Source organism: Typopeltis vanoorti, chromosome 1, assembly GCF_054136105.1.
Source record: "Typopeltis vanoorti isolate ZY-2024b chromosome 1, IOZ_Tvanoo_1.0, whole genome shotgun sequence".
Taxonomy (NCBI): Eukaryota; Metazoa; Arthropoda; class Arachnida; order Uropygi; family Thelyphonidae; genus Typopeltis; species Typopeltis vanoorti.
In genome coordinates, this window is record NC_143549.1 from 26549591 (window position 1) to 26573643 (window position 24053).

Here is a 24053-nt window from a genome sequence, read left to right on the forward strand (position 1 = left end):
AAATATGGTAATATGGATATATTTAACAGTTATGCATCAAATGATTTATTATATATATGGTAATATAGACACTTTTAGCAGTTTTAAATAAAAGGATTTCATATAAAGACAAGATAAACATTAATTATTTTATTGAGACTTTTGAAATTGCTTTGCTTTTGCTAAGCTTGTAATGTTTGGAGTTAAATCAGTTACAGAAAGCATCAAACAGTTTTTCAAATTTGAATCAGTCAGTTGCGACCGTAGTTTGTTCTTAATAATTTTCATTGATGAAAATGCTTGTTTGCATCTGTATATGTAGTTCCAAAATGACAGATATAACTCTGAGCAAATTTTCTCAGTTCTGGAAGATGTTCACAGAGCAACGATTGCCAAAAATTAATTATATCAGAAGCATCTGGGAGTGATGGAAGTTCATTAAATTTCATTTTCAATAAAGAATTGGTTTTGAGATCAATAAATTCCATTTGTATGTTACTAGGCATCGTCAAGATTTTTTGTTCAGTAAGTGAAAAGGAATTTATAAATGCAAGTATGCAGTATTTTTCTTTGGCAAAATCGCTAAAACGACTGTTAAAGGACTCTTGCAATAATCAGAGTTTCTCAGTATATTCTATAAAGTTGCCATTATCTTCAACAGATTCACTAGGTTCTTTTAAATGTGAAAATTGACTTAAATCTCCGTTTTCTAACTGGGAGATGAACAGTTTTAATTTCATTTTGAATGCACTGATGTCTTTTACTAAGCCAGGAAACAATTTGTTCTTGCTCTACATTTTCAAATTTAGATCATTGAGGTGGCTGGTAACATCAACTAAAAATGCTAAATCAAATGGCCATTTCTCATCACACAACAGGGCTTTTTCCTCATGCAGCTCATCCTTCTTTTCGAGAAAATTACAAACACTTTCTTTCAGCTTCCAAAATCTACTGAGAACTTGTTCTTTAGAAAGCCAGCGCACCTCACAATGAAGGATGAGATCACCATATTCCATATCTAGGAGTTCACAATATTCTCTGAATTCTCCTCTGTTTAACCCTCTTGCTCTAATTTTATTCACACACTTTACAACTGGTATCATAATATGCTTCAAATTTAGAGTTTTCACACAGAGATTCTTCATGTATAATACAGTGATACTTTAATAGAGAACGACCTAAAAACCTTTCAAGTAAAGTTACATTCCCCGAAACTCTACCTACTATTGATGGTGCTCCATCAGTGCAAACACTGATGAGCTTACTAGAATCTAGTTGTTGATTTTCTAGACATGACTTTACTTTGTCAAATATGTCTGACCCTCTGATTTTTCCATGAAGTGACTCAAGACCGATAAGTTCTTCAAAGATGTTAAAATTATCATCAATTCCTCTTATAAAAATGCTTAATTGGGCTACATCACATATGTCAGTGGATTTGTCCAAAGCTAAAGAAAAGAAAGAACAATCATGACCATGGTCTTTCAATTGCTCAGTAACATCATGGGAAAGTTCTTTGATATGTCTTGTAATTGTTTGCTTGGACAGAGCAATTTGGTTTACTTTTCTTTCAACATTCTTATCACCAAGACATTTTGCAAATTTTTCGAGACAGGGCTTAACAACTTCCTCTTCATCAGAGAAAGGCTTGTGTTTTTTAGCCAACACAAAGGCAATTTCATAAGATGCCTCTAGCATTGCCACACTTTCACAACTTTGTTTCACAAATATATTTTGTCTCTTTTTTTTATTTATTCCTTTTTCTTAACCACATATTCTTTCCGCAACTCAGACCCAGGAACTAACTGTTTTTCAGTTTTTCTTCTAATTCAGCTTGATGTTTTCTATAGTGTCTGTTAAGATCATGTCTTTATTATCTGAGAGAGTGCTTTCACAAACAATGCACAATGGTTTTTCCTGAAGGACCTGCAATAAATAAGAACTCATTTTCCAACAGTTCATTAAACTGGTGCTTGCTATCACCATCTGCTTTTCTTCTGCTTATTTTCTTTTGCAAAGTAATGGGTAACTGACTGTAAAAAAAAAAATATTTCAAAAAGTAAAGCTTATTATTAAATAATTTATTTAAATTATTTTATCGTTTTAAACATTATGAACATTCAATAACAGTTCTACAAGTTTAAGATAATATTCCTGTTTTCATGAAGGCATAATACAGTTATATAAGTTTAAAAATCATATATATATATATATTTTATTTCATAGACAGTTTTTATCTCTCTCTCGTAATATATTATGTAAAATGAAATATGAGATTGCTTTCTGCCATAAAACAGTCAATCAGCTGGCAATCACATACAGAACCCAAACATCCTCATTATGAAAGCTTTGCTGATGATCAGTTAAATTTTAGGAATAAACCTACTATACATAAATAAAAAAGGAAAGATATTGTATAAAAAAAACATAAAAACACACACACACAAATACACCGAATAATTGCAAGTTTGCTAAAGGGAGGTCATGTTTTAGTAATCTACTTACTTATTACAATAAAGTGACTGCTTCCTTGGACAGAGGAGAAGGATACACAGTAATATACTTGGATTTCGCAAAAACTTTTGATAAAGTACCTCATGATAAGTTGACAGTCAAACTGGAGCAGATGGGGTTGGATATTAGATTAGTGCATTGGATTGGAGACTGGCTATCTGATAGGTACCAACAAGTTGTGTATGGGGGTGCAATATCCAGGAAAAGGAAAGTCACTAGTGGAGTGCCTCAGGGGTCTGTTTTAGGGCCATTACTATTTAACTTGTATATTAATGATATTGGTGAAGATTTGGATGGAGATATTCAGTTGTTTGCAGATGATGCAAAGTTGGGACGAACCATAAAGAGTAGTGAAGATGTTGTGGCCTTGCAAGAAGACTTGAATAAATTGAGTGATTGGGCAAGCAAATGGGGATGTGAGTTCAATGTTGCAAAATGTAAGGTTTTAAAATTTGGAAAACAAAGATGGGATGTAGAATTTATGCTTGGTGAGAATGTATTGTTGGAAGTAGAGGAAATAAGAGATCTGGGGGTGATAGTGGATAAGGATCTAAAATTTAGGGGACACATCGCCAAAATTGTGAAGACAACACAAAGACTTCTGGGAATGATGCTGAAAACACTGACATGTAGAAGTAGGGAGATTCTTGTTCCATTGTATAAGGCTTTGATTAGGCCACACATGGACTATTGTGCCCAGATTTGGTCACCTGGTTTTCAAAAGGATGAAGAGATGTTGGAAAGGGTCCAAAGGCGACTGACTAAGGTAGTTTCTGGCCTTTGGAATGTCGAGTATGAGGAAAGATTGAAAAGATGTAATTTGCAGAGTCTAGTGGAGAGAAGGAAGAGGGGAGATATGATAGAGACCTACAAGTTGGTAAGGGGTTGTTATAGGATCAATGGTGGAGAAGTTCTACAGAGAATAGTGGGAGATCAGGGGAGAACCAGAGGCCATCCCTGGAAACTGTATAAGGAGGGTGTGAGTAGGGGAGTGAGAGGCAGGTTTTTTTCGTGCAGAGTTGTGAGTGATTGGAATGCCTTGCCTGAAAGTGTGGTGTCTGCAAAGCGTTTGAATGTGTTTAAGACATGGTATGATGAGATGTGTGTGAGATAAAAGGACCTCCTAGATGAGTCTTTGACTCCATGGGGTCTTGTTTAATAATAATAATAATAAATTAGGGGAGCGGACAAGAACTTGCCCGTTCAAATTGAAAAAAAGTTATTTTTAAATTTACAGAAATATATTAAGCCTTCATGAAAACAGAAATCTTATCTTAAACTTAAAGAACTGTTAATAAAAACATATAAGTTTGAAAACACAGAATTGTTCACTCACATCGAATCAGAAGTTAATCGAACATTATGACACGAGAGTCAGCTGTAAACTGATTGAGTAACTGGTGATGCATGTCAGCATTTGCCAGTGCCTGTTGCTTCAAGATCAAACAAGTATAATAAGTGTGCACTCTAGAATTCGGTGGTAGGTTAATTGTGTGTTTATATATATATATATATATAAATCGTATAAAAAATTTTTTTAAATTTTTCTCTGGGGTTTAGTGTGCCACTTCTAATCATGCAATGCGCTACTTTTGGCGCATGCGGCATGGGTTGGCCACCCCTGCTCTAACCACTCAGTATTGACATAGCTAATGTAAGGTATTTAAAACAGTCAATAATTTTGTAACTGAAAAAATAAAATATTCATCATCATCATCATTCATCAAATTCCTGCCATGTACCCTCAAGGGGTGTACAGGATATGATAGTACTACATGGAAAAAAAAAAAAAAAATTACATCATTACTAACTTCCTATCTACAATTTTCCTCCAAATCAGTCTGTTACTTGTCAAGACTCCAACATTATCAGATCTTATATTTCTATCGTTTAAGGCACTTTGTACCGTATCAATCCACCTATATTTATCATTATTCCTGGGGGTACATATCAGGAATTATTAAATTCCTGATATGTACCCTCAGTGTGTACAGAATGATTATTATAGTACTACATGAAAAATTTACACCATTACTAATTTCCAATCAAAAAATTTCCTCTAAATTAATCTGTTATCTGTCAGGACTCCAACATTATCAGATCTTACGTTTGTGTCTTTTATAGCACATTTTAGTGTATAAATTCATCTACATTTTTGTCTTCCTCTGAGTCTTTTTCCTGCCAACCTGGCAAAGAATACTTGTTTTGCTAATCTTTTCTCTCCAATTCTGTTTAACACATTCGCTGGCAACTACGAGTATACTCGTAGTTGGTAAACCAGCTACACAAGCCAGCTACGAGTAGACTCGTATGACGCTTACCGCGGCAACGAGATTACTGTACTGACCTTGAAGAAGTTAAAATGCTTGGCTTGTAGAGCTAGCATCAAAACTGTGTATTCTCATAGATAGTATATGCTCTGCACAAGCCAACTACAAGTATACTCGTATGACGCTTACTGCCGGCAACGAGATTACCGTACTGACCTTGAAGAAGTGAAATTGCTTGGCGTACTGGAACAGACCATGCCGAAGTAGCATGGCAGCGAACGTGTTAAGTGACTATACCGCCATACCACCTGAGATCAGCTCTACTGACACATTCTTGAATGATAACAATGGCAACTTCTTTCCTAATATCCTCATGTGAAATGGCCACTGATATCATCTGTGCAGTCTCCCTAATCTTTCTCAGGACTCTCATATCTGTGTCTTCAGTCTTTGATCAAGATGTTTTAATTCTTACCTCGCTCTCAGAATTCATAGGTTAAAATTGGTTTGAACACTGTCTTGTATATTGCTAATTTAGTATTTTGCCTAATTTCTGTCATGTTTCACATAAATTTATTCAGCTGACTTCCAACAATACTAGCTTTACTAATTCTGTTGTCTATTTCCATATTTAATTTAACCACTTCACTACAACTTGTGCCTAAATAGCTAAAATGGTTTACTTGTTCTGTATGTTCACCAATCAGAAGTTACAGTTGAGGATTTTGATGTTTCTACCAATTTTCATTTGTCTTTCTCTTTTTATTGCTGATTTTCATACCAAATTTATTAAAACAGTTATTCAATTTAGTCAGGGAACCTTGCAGACTTGTGCTGGATTTATTCAGATGTATAACATTATCTGCATAAAGTAAAGAGCTAAGATTAACATAGCCAATTTTGATATCAGATTTAATACCACTTTCCTTCGTAACATGATCTATGTAGATAATGAATAACAGTGGAGATAATGTGCACTCTTGTTGCACACCTGATTTACTATAAAGCCATCTTTATGAACCTCCTTCAATTCTAACTGCTGACTTAAAGCTTAAATAGAAACTGTGTATTGCACAATTCAAACCTTTTAAATATGTCTTGGGAGGGAAATGAGAAAGTTCTACAATAAGGCCAAATAGATTGCATATCTAATTATAAGAATTTAATTTAATATGTCTATACACATTCCACAGACGCATCACAAACAAAGGGATGAGTACATTGCTTGATTGAGTATGATGTGGCTTAAGATTGTTGGCATTAGTGAAACCCGGTTATCAGAATCAGATATGATAACTGGGATTGAGTGTAATGGGTATACTACTTTTAGGAATGACAGAAGAGATAGTAGAAGAGGAGGAGTACTACTAATGATATCAAATGACTTAAGTCCAGTTGGGGTAGAAACACAAGAAAACAATGATGGTAACAATGTGCCATGTAGCAGTGAGTTTGAGTCTATCTGGTGTATAGTGGAGGTTAACAAAATGAAATATGCAGTGGGATGTTGCTACAGACAAGGCAGTTCAGTTGCAGGGGGATGGATAAATACATCACCAATTTAGCCTTACAGGGCCGGTGGAAGCAGGCATGCGGTGTATGCGGGCGCTGCTACGAAGGGGGGTGCCGCTGCTGGGACACCGTTCATAAGTTCATTTTTAAGAAACAAAATTTTTATCATGAAAACAAAAAATTCTTAGAATGATCGATATTAAAATAAATAAGGCTGGATACACAGAATAAAAATTAAAAAAATTGTATATTGCCGCCTCTTTGATCAGCAGGCTGTTTACAATTTTGCAGTGAGAGCAGGCTAAATGCTTGCCTGCAGAGTTGTGTCTACTGCAGTCTATCTAAAGTGAAACAGTGAATGGTTTTCATGTGCAGAAACGAATTTTCGTACAAAACATTTGTTGCTAGTTAACCAGTCGTATGGTATGCATCTCAGTAGGCTACTGACAGTAGCACAGTGCGGACTATTATTTCATCTCTGTGCCGTGTCGTGTAATAATTTCTTGTGGGTATAAAATAGAAATGGAATCAAAAATTTTAAAAAAGTTATCCGGTGCACAAAATCGTAAGTGTCATTCTGTGAAAGAAGCAGATGTTAAGAAACAAACTGGGGCTCTTAATAAATTTGTTAATATATTAAAATATCCTGATGCAGATTGTGACCAACTCAATACATCAGAAATCAGAGTTGAAGAACCGTGCACATCATCCAGTTTGCATGAAAACACTATTGCAGCTATTGAACAAGATAACAGAATGCATGATTTAAGTGAAAAACAGTTAGGAGAAGATTTAGTTGTAGTTAACCACGAAACTAACACATTTTTAGTCTCTCTAAATTTAGAAGATCCAGGTGAATGGGGAAATATTGATGAAAAATTACGAGTTGTTTTAATTGAAATGGGGTCTGTTCAAAAGAAATATATAATATATCCCAGAGATACATATGGTCATAAATTTGGTGACACATATTATAATAGAAAAATGGAAAACGGTGAGCTCATGCCAAGAACATGGCTCATTTATTCTGAAACTTTAAATTCTGTTTTTTGGATTGCCCAACTTTTGTAAGAGAATGACATGTCCTTCTGCTGAGTTCGTAAAAAAATTAACATTGAAACAGCCATCAGAAACGCAATTGGAAAGTAAAATTAATGCAATCCGCCCTCTACAATATCATTCAGGAGAAATTTACGATGCACTTTTTGAAATTTTAAATAATGAAACTCGGCAGGAAGCACAAACATTATGTGCTAAAATAAAGGACTACAAATTTATTTGCTCTCTTATAACTGGGCATGATTTACTTAACAGAATAAACCCTGTGAGTAAAATTCTTCAAGTCAAAAATATGAACATTACACTTGCTTTAGAATCTATCGAGAACTTAAAAATATTCTTACAAGAGTATCGTTCAGATACAAATTTTAAAGAAGTTCTAAAACGGCAAAAGAACTGAGTGAAGAGGTGGACAGAGAACAAGAATTTAAAACTGGTACGGAAATCCAACGACAAAAGAAGACACGACAATTTGACTATGAGCATCATGACGAAACGACACAATCGCCAGAAGATATATTTAGAGGGAATGTGTTTTATACACTTCTAGACATTGCAATGTGTTCCTTTATAGAACGTTTTGAACAACTAAAAACATATTATGATAATTTCAATTTCTTGTATAGATTACTACAAATTAATAACGAAGATTTACGCAAAAATTGTGACGATTTAGAGATTCTCTTGAAGGACGGTGACAATAAAGATGTAAATGACGAGTTATGTGCTTTCCGGGATATTTTTCGGAAGAATAATTTAAATATTCAAAACCATTTTGATATTCTTAATTTTATTGTGTCCAATAATTTATCTTTCCCTAACTTTTCAATTGCTTTAAGAATACTATTATCCCTACCTGTTAGTGTAGCGAGCGGTGAACGTTCCTTTTCCAAGTTAAAATTGATTAAAACCTACTTAAGAACAAATATGTCACAAAAAAGGCTTGTTAGTTTGGCGTTAATAGTTTTTGAAAATGATATATGTGCGGAATTAGACGCTAAGACCAATATTTCTAATTTTGTGAATATGAAATCAAAAACCCTAAAATTTTAATTTAAAAAATTTCAAGTATATTTATGTAATTTAATTTAATTTTTTTTCTGTTATTCTGAAGATGTTATTTTTTTGAATATTTATATTAAATGTTCTAATTATTTCTGAATTCTTTTCTTATTTTCTCATCTATCTTGAGTTTCTTTTATTTTCCTAAAAGATAGTTCCACTTATAAAAATTATTAAAAAATTTTTACAAGTTACTAAGAATTTAGTAACTTGTAAAATGGAAGAATTTTTTAAACCTTAGTTCAAATAAATTTTAACTTTAATTAAAATTCATTCTAATTTTGTTAGCGATTCGGATCGGTGAGAAGGCTGTAATCCCTGTATCATTATATTCAATGATTAAAGTGAAGTGGCTTATCAAAATTTCCTTTAACTTTTGAGAATTTTTGAATATTCGCAGTTTTAACGATTATCCTCCTTGTCAACAACCCCGGTTTGTTACATTTAGTGAACCAACGTGTGGCTGTTCTGTCAAAATTTATCTCAGAAATTTCAAATAATTTAAATTTTTATTATCGTAAAAGAACCACACAACATGCCCGGATCATTACAGGGGCACTTAGATAGACATTGCATGTGGGCAACAAAGACCCTAGTGCCGGCTCTGCTTACAGGTACCAAACGAGTGATCATTATGGGTGACTTAAATCTTCCAAACATTGATTGGTTAGATGAGAAATCTCATGATAAGAAGGAAGAGGAATTTATTGAATTGCAAGACAAGTTTCTCAAGCAGCATGTGAAAGAAAGAACTTGAGGTCAGAGTGTTGGATTTGCTCATAGTGTCAGAAGAAGGTCTCTGTTAAGAATAGCTATTTTACCACCAGTTGGTGGCAGTGATCATGCTGTGCTTTCTTGGGAAGTATCTAATTGTATTGATGCTCTGATTAGAACAGGTTACATGTTGAACTACTGAGCTGGAAATTATGACCAGCTTAGGAGAATACTATCTTTGGTCCCATGTATCTGTTACTGAATGGGAAAAATGTCAGCAATGCATGGTAATCCTTGAAAAAGTGCTTCAATGAGGTGGTATCTGAATGTGTCCCTAGTGTTCGAAGAATAAATAGATTGAGAGTGAAATGGATGTGCAACCTTATTAAGCAAGAGATCCACAAGAAAAAGATGGTGTGAAAAGAATATTGTGAAAATAAGAGTGAGAGGTGTTATGAAATATAGAAAGGTCAGGCCAGAAAAGTAATGAGTATTGTGTGGAAAGCTAAATCAGAGTATGAAAAGAAATTGGCTATGCACTCTAAAGGATCCAAAAGAATTTTATCCTTATGCTGCAAGCAAAAGAAAGAATGAATGTGAAAGAATAACTTTATTGAATACAGATCGTACTCTAGTTTTGGAAGCTAATGAGATTGTTCAATTAATGGGTGCTCACTTTGCTAAGATATATCAACCAGGTGTATGCTACATGGTGCACAGTGCTACTGCTACATTAGATGAAGAGTTAGAGGTTCATGAAAATGAGGTTGAAGAGCGGTTGCATAACCTAGATAAGAATTTGTCCAAGGACAGATGGAATATCAGCCTGTTTGTATAATTTGAGTCTCAGCTCAGGAATGATACCACAGGAATGGAAGAATGTTTAATAGTTCACTGTACAAGGGTGGTGCAAAAACTGATGTCTTACTACCAACCTATCAGTATCTCTGGTGTGATAGTGAAGATTTTAGAGAAGTTGGTAAGAACTCACATACAGAAATGGGTAGATAAACAAACTATACTCTGCAAGGAGCAGCATGGGTTTACTAAAGGAAGGTCATGTTTTAGCAATTTGCTCATATTTTATTATTATTATTATTATTAGCATCTGGCCTCCATGAAGTCAGAGACTCATCATGGGAGGTACACAGTATTGTATACAGTGCTCATCCCACGATGCCTTAAACTGATTCAGTGTCTCTACATTCACAACACACTCAGGCAATGCATTCCACTCATCAACCACTCTAAATGCAAAGAACCCACTCCTCACTTCTGTGCTCACACCCTTCTTATGTAGTTTCCAGCGGTGACCTCTTGTTCTATCCCTCCTCTCCCATTCTGTGAAAAATCTCTTCCATATCAACCTGATAATAACCCCTGACTAGCTTATATTTCTCAATCATATTCCTCTCCTTCCCTCCTAGTCATGAGGCTTTGCAACTTGCATTTTCTCAATCTGTCCTCGTACTCCACATTCCAAAGACCACTGACCACCTTTGTGAATCTTCTCTGGACCAACATATCCTCATCACCATGAAAATCTGGTGATCAAATCTGTGCACAATAGTCCATATGAGGCTTGATCAAGGCCTCATGTTTATTTTATAACAACTTTTATTTTATAATATATATAATTATCCCATCCTTCACATCCATCCCTTAGGATGGGTGTCCCCCCCCAATGAAGGGGCTTACGACAAATCAATGCATTTTTCACTCCTCTGCTGCATCCCCGAAGAGCAATGTTCTTGACCGTAATCCATGTGTGTTCATGTGGTCAGCTTGCTTGTTCTGAGGGATGACAAACCAGAGTTTCCGGGTGAAAAAATCCCCACCTCTGTATGAAACCAACTAACTCGCCTTTTATTGAAAGAGACCAGATAAAGGTCTCTTTATCTGGTTTCTTTCAGATGACTGAGCTATGGAAGCTCTTGCCAGCTTATATGCCTCAATCATATTGCTCTTTTTAGCCACTAGGCTCAAGTGGCTTTCCCTCAATTTATCTTACTAAACATTCCAGAGATCGACACCACTTTATCTGGGCCATAGCTAATACATATTCATCTCTTTGAAAACATGATGATCAAATCTGCATACTGTACAGTAATCACATGCAATCTTATCAAGGCTTTATAGACTGGAATCATTACTTCTTTATGGTTTCATTACATTAATGTGTTGTATAATGTCTTCAAAAAATAAGATGAGTCTTCAAGTCTGGTAGTGACTTCTCCCATAATTCATGGCATTATACATCTCCATAACGTTTATGCATTATGGATATCAAAGCAGCTTGATGTGAAGTTGTATGCACTTTGCACGCAATTACTTGCTGGATCGGTTGGCTCCAACCAAGAGGGTTTGAATCTCACTCTGGACATAGATATTTGTAAAAGTCTATAGTTGGTAGATGGATTTCATCACTTGATGTGAGACTACAATTCTGTTTTTGGAGACTTGAAATGGCTTGAAAAAGTACTTCTTTATTTAGTTTTTAGAGTAGGATTTTTAGATTGACAAACTATTAGTTCATTCACAGTGCTAATGTACTCTAGGTTTATAATCTCTTGTAGATGGAATTCACATAAAAAGAAAAAAAGGAAGCCTAGTCAAAGATATTTTACATATAAATATTTGCTTGCTTCCCCTTTGGTAAGATAAGGATGAAAACAAGAGTATAACTTCTCATAAGATAACTGAATTTGAGCAAGAAGTAAATTTTTTCATTGCAAATAGTATGGATTGGGTTGTCAGAACAGGTAGTGAGTCACAACATTGAATGAGTTCATTATAAGTATTTTAACATGTACAACAGAGTGACTAGCCTTTACATTGCATCTGGTGACTTATGGGGGCATGGAAATATAGTTACTGTGCTTGCTGTTTAGGTATCGCTGTCTCAAAGACCTTCAAGATCCCTCCCTTCATGGGTGGCTTATACTCTTCTTTAACAACTGAACTGGCCTTGACATGTTTATACATTAGTAATTACATCATCATCATCATCATCAAATTCCTGCCATGTACCCTCAAGGGGTGTACAGGATATGACAGTACTACATGAAAAAATTACATCATTACTAACTTCCTATCAACAATTTTCCTCCAAATCAGTCTGTTACTTGTCAAGACTCCAACATTATCAGATCTTATATTTCTATCGTCTAAGGCACTTTGTACCGTATCAATCCACCTATATCTTGGTCTTCCTCTGGGTCGTTTTCCTGCCAACCTGGCAGAGAACACTTGTTTTGCTAATCTTTCCTCTCCCATTCTATTTAAGTGACCATACCATCTGAGATTAGCTCTGCTAACACATTCCTGGATGCTGACAATGTCAAGTTCTTTCCTAATATCCTCATTTTTAATATGATATTGCCATTGATGCCATCTGTTCACGCCTCTAATCTTTCTCAGGACTCTCATATCTGCGGTCTCTAGTCTTTGGTCAAGTGTTTTACTTCTGACCCAGCTCTCAGATCCATAAGTTAAAATTGGTTTGAACACAGTCTTGTATACAGCTAATTTAGTGTTCTGACTAATTTCTTTCTTATTCCATATGAATTTATTCAATTGACTTCCCACGATACCAGCTTTGCTGATTCTGTTGTCTATTTCTATATTTAGTTTACCATCTTCAGTAAAAATTGTGCCTAAGTAGCTGAAATGTTTTACTTGTTCCACAGGTTCTCCATTCACAACACAGTTGACATTTTCAATGATTCTGCCTATTTTCATTGTCTTTGTCTTTTTATTGCTGACCTTCATACTATATCTATTACAACAGCTATTCAATTTAGTCAGAGAATCTTGCAGACTTGTAGCGGATTTATTTAGAAGTATAACATCATCCGCATTAAGCAAAGAGCTGACATTAACATCTCCAATTTTGATATCAGGTTTAATACCACATTCCTTCATAATGTGATCCATATAGATAATGAATAAAAAGGGGATAATGTACATCCTTGTCTGGCACCAGATTTAACATTAAACCATCTTCCTGTACTTCCTTCAATTCTAACTGCTGACTTACAACTCAAATGCAGACTAAGTACTGCTTGATATAATGCCCCATTGACACCATATAACTGCAGCGTATTGAATAGCTTCTCTCTTGGCACCTTGTCATATGCCTTTTCCAAATCGACAAAACTTAAATACAGATCTTTGTTATATTCCCATGCTTTCTCGACTATTTGTCGTAAAGTGAAGATCTGATCCTGACAGCGTCTATTTGGCCTGAATCCAGCTTGTTCTTCACCAAGCTTTTCTTCCACAATTCTTCTCAACCGTTTCTCAAGTATACTTGCATAGATCTTGCCAGGAACACTCAGTAGGGAAATACCTCTGTAATTCTCACATTCAGTTTTATTTCCCTTTTTATATATGGGTACTATGAGAGCTCTACTCCAATCATCGGGAATTCGTCCCTCTGTCCAGGCTTTCTGAACTATGCAGTGCAGCCACTGTAAGACTCTTATACCACCATACTTCAGCATTTCTGGTCGAATATCATCTACTCCTGCTGCCTTTCCACATTTCAAGCCTTTGATGGCTTTTTCTACTTCAAGTATGGATATGTATTCCTGACTGCATGCCTGGTCAGTGTTTTTTATCACTGTGCTGTCATCACTGCTTGTTTCATTTAGCAATTTTTCGAAGTAATTACTCCATACTTCAAGGATATCTTTTTCTCCTGTTTTCATTTCACCTTTATCATCTCTAATTCCTTTTACAGCACTCTTTCCTCCATTCCTAAGCTTCTTCAACAACCTCCAGAATATTTTGCCACCTTCTTGATATTTATTTTCTATATTCTTGCCAAAGTCCTCCCATGACTTTTGTTTAGCTAGTTTTACACACTGTTTAGCTTTCTTACATTTGTCTCTGTATTCTGTAAGAGTAAAAGCTGACTTATTTGCCAGGAACTTTTGATATGCTTTCTTCTTTTCCTTCACTGCCTCTTTAACTTCCTGTGTCCACCAGGGAGTTCTGATTTTGTTATCTTTGCACACAACCTCACCACATGCCTCTCTGGCAGAATCAATCAATGTTTCCTTCAGAGTTTGCCACTGAATCTCCAAGGTTTGATTCCTGTTCTCAAACTCTTTCATTTTCTTTTCAATAATATTTCTGTATTTTAGTCTACAGTTTACATCTGAGAGCTGCTCAACTTTTATTCGCTTTAAAACTTTCTTACATGTTATTCTTTTCAATATGAAATTCAATTTTATCCTGCTCAAGACTAAATAGTGATCACTTCCAATTTCAAATCCTCTGTACACTCTGGTGTCCTGCACCAGGGAGAAAACATCACTATCAACAATAACATAGTCAATGAGACTTTTCTTATTCCTAGCCTCTTCTCTCCATGTGAATTTGTGCACATTTTTATGTTGGAACATGGTGTTAGTAATAACCAGTCCATGTCCTGAGCAGAAATCCAACAGATATTTGCCATTATTATTAGCTTTACTCTTTTCTCCAAATTTTCCCAAAATATTTTTGTATGTCTCACAATCATTTCCTACTCTACTATTTAGATCCCCAACAAGGACCAACTTTTCCTTTTTCATTGTGTCAGTTGCTTTTTCTAAAGCCTCAAAAAATTCCTCCACTTCTACCTTAGTAGAACCTTCTGTGGGACCATAGGCACAAATAAGTCTCATTGTCCAGTTCCCCATTCTCATATTTGCCCACATTACTCTACTTGAGACTGACTGCCATTCAAGAAGATTAGCCTCGTATTTTGTGTTGAATACTATGGCTACTCCTTCTTTTCCTTGATTGTTATTGCCTGAATATAACATTTTGTATTTATTGCTCAGAAAGATCTCACCAGTTTTGGTCTTTTTTGTTTCAGTCACCCCTATTATGTCGATCTGGTACTTATCTAATTCCTCAGCTAGCTGCATTTCTTTGCCATTCAGGCTTCTTACGTTGATAGTACCGATCTTTAACTCTGGTGATGTTGAGTTGGGGTTTGTTTTCAGATTTGTTCCAGTAGCTGACTTTTCGCTGTTCGCCCTGGTTCCCTGGCGAAAACAACGGGGACCTTGTTTAACCGGGCGACGCCCCAGCCGGCATGAAATTTTGTCATGTTGTACCATCATTTTTTATTTTGGTTTAACCAATAAGAATACAATTTGGTCGGCTAAATCCCAAATTGCCAGCCCATCCTCGTTCGTTCAGTATCAAAGTAGATACCCAACAGGGTGCACCACGAGAAGGTGAGGATTGGACATTAGGTCAGAAGCCCTTGTCGGTTCTCCGCATTCCTTTAAAGGCTATGTGGAGGTCTCCTCTCAGTTATACAGCTTTGACTCTTAAGCACCCCATTAGTAATTACATGGATACAAAACATCCTTATTGAAGTTAATATGATATTTGAATGCTATCTTAATAACATAGATACAAAACTTAAATTCTTGGTATATTTTCTCCCTGTGGCCATTTGGGTGGTTAAGTTTGTTCACTAACAGTCTAATAGTGCATGTTCACTGACATGCATTCTTCTCACCACTCCCACAGGTAATTCTCCATAGTTTTTATTACCACTTGTGTAAACATCCAGTTCTCAATCCCTTGCTTGATATTCTTACTTGCTTTCAAGGATGATCTCTTAATTTCTCACATCCTGTCATTTAGTGAAAAATTTATCCTATATCTGTCCTATAAAATTTCTGTGTTATTTTTTTTTCTGTTTGCTTATTTAACTTTTGTAGCCTGCATTCTTCCCTTAATTATAAAATGGGTTAAGATATTATTCCTCCTGTTCTTGTAGATAAGCTTATACGTTGGTGATACATAACTGTTAATTTTAAGGAAAGAACAACGTATATTATTATATAGTTCGCCCACCGATTAGAGATTCCTTGACACTTCTGCGCATGTCAGAAAAAGAAGAATCCATTCCGATAATAGGGTAATCAATCTGGGATGAGTTTGTTTATTATTACAGGTTGGAAAATTTAGCTTTTCTTTTATGAACATTGTAGTTTTTAAAAACGTATAGCAAAAAACAAAAATTTAACTAAGTTTATTTTTAAGAAAGTTTTCTATAAAATAAAAATAATTATACAGAAAAACAGAAATTTTTTCAAATGAACTTAGATATTCTAAACTTACAGTTGAGAGAACTGAGACACTTTAATGTCCTAAACCGATTAATTATTTATGACTTGTTGTGACTCTTTTAACAAACCCATGCAAAAAAAAAATGTTGGAAAAAAAATACCATTATTAAATCCTTTTAATCTTCAGAGTCATCTGAATCGGTGTCCAAATCACCATCACTTTCACTTAAACTGATCACCAAAGGGTTCGCATAATTCTTTGATAATTCCGTCTCTGTCCCAATACATATTTTCCAATGAGGTGAAATGAGAGCAATATTTTCCCCAGTTTTGACCTGTAATACTTTCAATCACCTGTTCTGAAAGCTTAAAAAGTTTTGACATGTCAATATCTCCAGTTACATTGCAATGGCGAATGAAACTTTTCACTTCTGCCCAAACATACTCAATAGCATTAATATCGCAATGATATGGTGGTGGCCTCAAAGCTAGAAATCTATGCTCTTTGAGCATCATGTCGAATTTAAATAGTTTAGTTGTGGGCGAGTTTATTTTGACCAAATTAAGCAATTCAATTTTTCGCATATCTGGGGAATAAGAAATGTTATTTGCAGAGAGCCAAACCATAAGAACTTGCTTCTTATTAGATCAATTTGGAACTTTGTTTAATCGAATAAGTGATATGAAGTGTTATCAATTATAACAACAGTATTTTTAGGAAGTTTTGGAATCGGTTTTTCTTCTACCCACTTTTCGAAGATCGTAGAATTCATTTGCCCATGGTAATCTCCAGTAGTTGAATTGGCTTTGTATAGTAAGTTTGAATTCGGTAAAAAAACCCATTTCTCCACCTGCACACAAAATTATTATGCGCCGCAAGGCATTTCCAGTTTGTAGCACTCCATATTCTTCTTTAGACTGCCAACATTTTCCATAAGTTAAATCACTATCAATCCAAGTTTCATTTAGATACACAATTGGGTTTTTCTCCTCCTGAAACGTCTTATTGCTCCCAAATACTGCGTTCTAAATAAAATAATGTCACTTTGCTCCATGATAAGTTTCCTTTTATTCTGGGACTTTTTAAAACAAAATCCGATTTCATGAAGTATTTTCCTTAAAGTTTCTCTTTTCCAAGGAAAATTAATTTTTTCTTAAAGCACAGGAATCAATTTCGGAACAGTTGGTACTCTTTTCTCGACCATGTAAAATTCGTGAATAGTTCTTATAGTGTCTACATCAAAATCATTCAAAGCTACGGTTTTGATGGTTTTCTTTACTCTGGCGCTTTTTTTTAGGATATTTAAATTTTGGCTTACCTTCACCTTTTGATTCCCTATGAATTTTTTTAACAGTCCCCGATACATTTCGACCCTGATACGCCTGCAATTACACTTGCACATTTTATGGCTTGAGAAAGGGGAACAAGGAGACGATTCTTTTTCGCAAAATGTCAGCACATTATTCAATATTCTTTTGCAAGAGCTACTGAAACGTTTAACAACAGAACTTGTTGACTGTACTGGATCCATCATACAAATTAATAATAAAAAAATAATGCAAAAAAAGCAACAACAAAAATTAAGCTAGTACTAGTACAGCGACAGACAAGAAAGCACGTGATTTTGCATGTTGGCGACCAATTCCTACATTCCTCATTTCTTTCTCCCCTTCAGCATGAATTGACTATTCTTGGCAAAATACCAAGGAGAGATCTACAAATGGTGGGCGAACTTCCTCCTGTACCTCCAGACCTCGTACCAGTCCTATCCCTCTAGCATTAAAACTGACTCCTCTAGGATGAAATACTCCAATAAAGTGTTCATTGAACAATTCCACTATGTCCTCTGCATCAGTCACTCTATTCCCATTTTTATCCCACAATATCATTCTTCCACAGTCATTTCTCCTCCTACTGGCCACATAGCTAAAAAATTCCCTAGGATTTTCTTTGGATCTTAGGGCCAATCTCATCTCATATTCCAGTTTCGCTTTACTTACCACACTAGTCACTCTTCTGGCCTGTGTCTTATATTCCTCATGCATCTCTTCACCTATCTCCTTATATCTCTTCCATAGCCTCTTTTTCTCATGCAATTCCTGTTTAATATTGTTTGTCATCCACTTTACTCCAAATTGCGTCCTCTTCTTCACTCGTGGTATACAACTTACCATTGCTGATAACAAATATTCTTTCACAATTTCCCACGCACAGGTGATATCCCGGCCTTCCAATTCCTCCCTCCATGAAACTTCCCGAAGTTGACGTCTAAGACTATTATAATCACCTGCCTTATAATTCCACATAAGTTCCCGTCTCTTTGATACTCCTGCATGTCTATTCATTTTCCAAGTCAACACCATATGGTCACTCTCTCCAACTGGTGGGAGAGACATCAACTCAGTTATTATCAACTCTTCTGATGCTATAACCAAATCCAAAATTTTTGAACCTCTTGTTCCCTCTGTTACATGTTGCCTAAGACATTTGTCCCTCAAGAATTCTAGAAATTCCATTCCCCTATTGCTACATGCATCTTCCTCTCTCCAATTTATACTACTGAAGTTAAAATCTCCCATAACAATCATTCTTCTTGCACTTGCCAAACTTAGCTGTCTAAACATCTCCTGGTCCCCATCCTCTGTGCTCCTGGGTCTGTAGCAACACCCCACTAAATATCCTGTCTTGCCTACCTCTACCTCACACCATACGCTCTCAAAATCATTTGTCTCACTTCCTTCCAAATTCTCCACTGTTAGAGGACATAGGTCATCACTTATCATAAGCAGTACCGCACCACCACGCTTTCCCCTCCTATCCTGACGAAAAATGCTATACCCAGCGACTTCTATTCGTGTTGTTATATCCCCTTCTGTCAACCACGTCTCAGTGATCGCAATAATTTTTGGCCAGGCTGATGCTATCTGCGCCACTAATTCCTCTTCCTTATTCCGGATACTAGAGGCATTAGTATAAAGCATATAAATGCCATTGTTTCTATACCCAGCATTATCCCTTCTAGACTCCACTGGGCTCAGTGTTACTTGACATTGTCTCCCTTCTCCCAAGTATCCATTCCCACAAGAGGCCACCCCTGCTATCATCCTCCCTGGGACACACTGACTCGTTCAGAACAGCAATCTCTCCAAATGCCTACGTCCTTCCTCATTCAAATGTAAACGGTCTCTCGCATACAACTCCTCTCTTTCCTCAAACACACTCCAGGCATCCACATATACCAGTCCTCTCTTGTCACACATTCTCGCTATTATGCCATTCAATATCACCGCTCTTCTGCTCAGCTCATCATTATCATACCTAGGCAACATGCATACTATTTTTCCTCTCTCTGTCTTCTTCCGTACAGTCTCAAGCAAAAATCTCATATCTCTCGCTGCCCGACTTACATTACCACTCAAGTCATTCGTTCCTACCATCACAATCATCTCATCCACCCTTTCACTCTCTTAATTGCCATAGCCACCCTTTCTATTGTTCCTCCTGGCAAACACTCCTCACGCATCCTATCTTGAACACCACGGATCATTGAGTCGCCATACATTATACCTCTTACCATTCCCTCGCTCCTATTGTTTCCATTCTCTCCTCTTCTTTCATTCCCATACCTCTCTCTTCTACTGTTTCCATTCTCTCCTCTTCTAGCACTCCCATACATCTCTCTCATTCCCTCTCTCCTACTGTTTCCATTTTCTCCACTTCTAGCACTTCCATATCCCTCTCTCATTCTGTCTCTCCTACTACTGTTTCCATCCTCTCGTCTTCTAGCATTCCCATACCTCTCTCTCACCCCACTCCCCAGATAATTTCACAGACTCCTTGGAGGTGTCAGTCAATAATAATAATAATTAGTAGTAGTAGTAGTAGTATCCACCTCTCATAATCAAAAGACATGGCAAAAGTGCTGTTACACAAAGCTCATTGAATTAAATTTAACTTATTCACTGTTTGCACAACAGCCACATTCAGGCAATGCATTCCGCTCACCAGCTGCTCTTTATAGAAACTATTTCTTCCCACTCTTGTGTTCATACTCTCCTTACTCATCTTTCAGGATTGCTTCTGTTCTGCACATGTCTCCATCCATTCCATGCAAAATGTCTCTGCAATGAGAAGACATAAATTAGCAAAGAGTCGTTACTGCTTACTAACTTAATGTCTACTTACCCTTTATCCTGTTCACAAGGCCTTGCAAATGGAATTCTTTCAATTTCTCTCTTACCCAGCATTTTTGAAAACTGACAATACCATGCTTATTTAATATTAACATTATTATTATTATTACATAACACCTTCAGGGAGTCCAAAGACTCATCGAGGGAGGGACTTACTCTACAACTCTCAGTCTCTACCATTCCACCAGCCACAACTACCTTCATCATCTACACCAGTGCCGACCACCACCACCACCACTAGTATTTTCACAAACAAACATCCATGCCCATGGCAGGATTTTTACCTGCAGCCTTTTGGCTGGAGAGCAGATTCACTAACCACTTGGCCAACGAGGCTGGCATATTTACTGCTCACTAATTATGTTCTTCATGGTCATTCTAGTGTATCACACTTACTAGGATCACCTAAATGTGAATACCTAAAGGTATTCCCCAACTGCATGGCATCTTCTATAGTGGTTACTATTCTTGCTATTTTCTTCAACTAATAATGATAGTCTCTAGAGCAGGGTTTCTGGACTATGTAAAAAAATAAATAAAAAATATAAAATTGATAAAAATAGAAAAAAAAATCCTTAGGCAACTCACAGTATAAAATGTACTATAGGTTTGCAAATAACTTATTGCAGGTGCAAGTAAAATAAAAAAAATGGATATGGTTGAGTCTTGTTTCTTTATTAACACTAATTAATAAATTGGGAGGTTAGGCAATTGGCTGCGTGAACAATACCAGCAAATTGTGTATGATGGAGTCAAAAAAGGAGGGTAACCAGCAGCATGCCCAAGGGTTCTCTTCCTGGGGTCCTGCTATTAAACTTGTTTGTGAAGGATATATCATGTGGAGTGACTGGGGATCTTCAGTTTGCTGATGATGCAAAGTTAGAGAGAATTATAAGTAGCACTGCTGATGCCATTTCCCTTCAGGAAATGGTTTCCTTTCAGGAATACATTTGAACAGAATTTTTCTTTGAACAAAGGAGTAGGGTTGTAGTTTTAATATTAATAAGTGAAAGGTGTAGCATTTTGGAGCACAGAAATATAAGGCTGTGTACTATATTGGTGGTACCATACTGCAGGTAGTTGATGAGATTCAAGATTTGATAGAGATGGTTGACAGTAGACTGAAGTTTAGATATAGGGCATATTGCAAGTATTGTAAAGACTGCACATTGTAGTGCTACTATGATAAGAAGGGATAAGGAAGTGGTTGTGCCATTTGTATAAAGCACTGGTCAGACTATACTTGGACTATTGTGCTCAGATCTAGTCACCTGGTTTTTAGTGTGATGTGGAAATATTGGAGAGGGTCAAGAGACAAGTGACTAAGACAATATCAACAGTTTGCAATGCTGGCTATGGAGAGAGTCTGAAGAAATGTGAATTGCAGAGTTTGATAAATAGGAGGAAAAGAGGTGATATGATGGAGACATTTAAGTTAAGGGATTTTATTGGATTAAACTAGAGGGGATTGCAAAACGAGCAGAAGGCAACCGAGGGAAAACCAGAGGCCATCCCTTGAAATTATGTAAGAGTGTGGTGAAGAGGAATGTGAGAATAGATTTTTTATATGGAGAATTGTGAGTGAATAATGCATTACAATAATATGTTGCAAATACAATGATAAATATGTTGTCAGTTGAATGAACCTACCACAGTGAATCTACCAACTTCATGGAGGGTGTAATAATAGTAATCAGGTAATAATTTCTTCTATTGGCCACATATTGAAAGAGAACTCTCTCAATCTTACTTTTCCTGATTGAACCAAATTAATGCTCATACTACACTTTAGCTCTCCTTAACAAACTGAGTTACTTTCCTAGTCTGCACTTTATGCTTTTCATTCAACTACTGATTATTATTATTATTCACTTTATGCTTCCTTCTTAATGCCTTTCTACACATTATACACTTAATTTCTTGTTCATCCATTTTATCCTGCCTTATTTAGCCATCTGACATTCGGAATATATTCAAAAATTGCTACTGTTAACTGGTTCTTGACCAGTGCCTAAGCAGCATTGATTTCCTTTTCACCTAATGGCTTATTCCATCCCTATAACTTCAAGCTGTACCTTCCATGTTTTTTCATTTAGCTTTCACACTTTTCAAAGCCTCTGGCCTTGTATTTCCATATATTCTTTAAATCATATATTTAGTTTAATCCTTTATCCAAGTGTAAGTAAACAAAGTTTGCACCTGAAGTATTTTCAGGACTGGGGCAACTCGTGGCAAAGATGGACTGACTTCACATCACTTGCCTTAGTATCCCATAATGCAAACAACATCTCCTTGTGGACATGCATAATGCTATGCATTATGGGATACTAAGGCAAGTGATGTGAAGTCAGTCCACCTTTGCCACGAGTTGCCCCAGTCCCGAAGATACTTCAGGCGCAAACGTTTTTGAGCCTGAAGTTTTGTTTACTTACACTTGGATAAAAGATTAAACTAAATATATAATTTATAGTCTAACCAAGTGAAAAAACTTCCAACATATATTCTTTCTTCGCAGAAGCCCTTCCTCACATGACTGATCATCTCACGGGCACTCTTGACAGGGAGATTTGATAACCCCTTCAGAATCACATCCTCTCAATACTCATGTTCTTCTATTTTTGGTACCATTCTTCTCTTATCCTCTCATAACCCATTTTCTGATATGTTGTCCTCTTTCTACTCCTTTGACATTATGAAATGATTTAGATGTTGATGGTAATTTTATCTATTAAATTTTATTTTGTCATATACTATATAATACTGTATATTGTAAAACTTATTTTTATAGGTTACAATAATGTAATTAGAATCCCATCTGGAGCTAGCAGTATTGAGATTAAGCAGTTTGGCTTTCAAGACACAAAAGATGATAATTATTTAGGTGAGTTCTATAGGTAAAATAATCCTTTATAACTCTCTTTCTCTCATGGTATGCATATGAACATTTCTTGCAGTTGTATACTGTACAAAAGAATGAAAATAAATGCACAAAGACAAGGAATAAATGAATAGGGACAAAAAGCTAGCTTATCGAACTTTATCAAATTGTAAATAGTTAGTTTGTTTGTTGTTATACTAAAGTTTAGAAGAAAGTGTAAGAAGTAATAAATATCAGTCCAGGTAGATAATATTCACAAATAACTGCAGACAGAAGTGCAGGTGGTGGTATCCAGGAGACAATGTATATCACTGCCTACACTTCTATCTGCATTTAAAGTTGTCCACATTATGGCATGGAAACCAGATGCTCTCTGTACATGTGACTTGTATAAGACTGTCCCTGTCACTGCTTGTTACCCTGCTCTTTTCCCTTCATCTCTTAAACATTAAATGGCTGTAAACTCAGATACTATCATTGCAGTTAACAAATTTCTCTAAAAAAAAAAAAAAAAAATCAAATTTTTTTAAAGATTTAAAACAAACCTTAAAAAAAAATCTCTTCCACAATCATTTCTTCACTGACTTTCAGGCATAAATGATGTGCAATGTCCATTATCACATGCAATCAAACTTTTTTTTTTCACCAAATCTCAAATTACTCTCACAACAACCACAGTCCAAACTATAGTGTGATTCCTTCTGCCACAAGGATGATATTTTTTAAGTCTGATATTCCTTGCTAAGGGATGCATAATCTTACATCACCTCCTTTTGACCTTCTGTGGCT

At 35.9% G+C, this 24053-nt stretch overlaps 1 protein-coding gene across 1 annotated transcript in view; it reads left to right on the plus strand.

The window, feature by feature from the left end:
* The window catches only part of LOC150109852 (A disintegrin and metalloproteinase with thrombospondin motifs 9-like), a 605150-nt gene that overhangs the window by 128835 nt on the left and 452262 nt on the right, over positions 1–24053 (plus strand). Inside the window, exon 14 of the mRNA XM_090396355.1 lies at positions 23175–23267. Within this exon, the coding sequence (XP_090252481.1) occupies positions 23175–23267 (93 nt within the window). The remainder of the gene's footprint in view (positions 1–23174; positions 23268–24053) is intronic.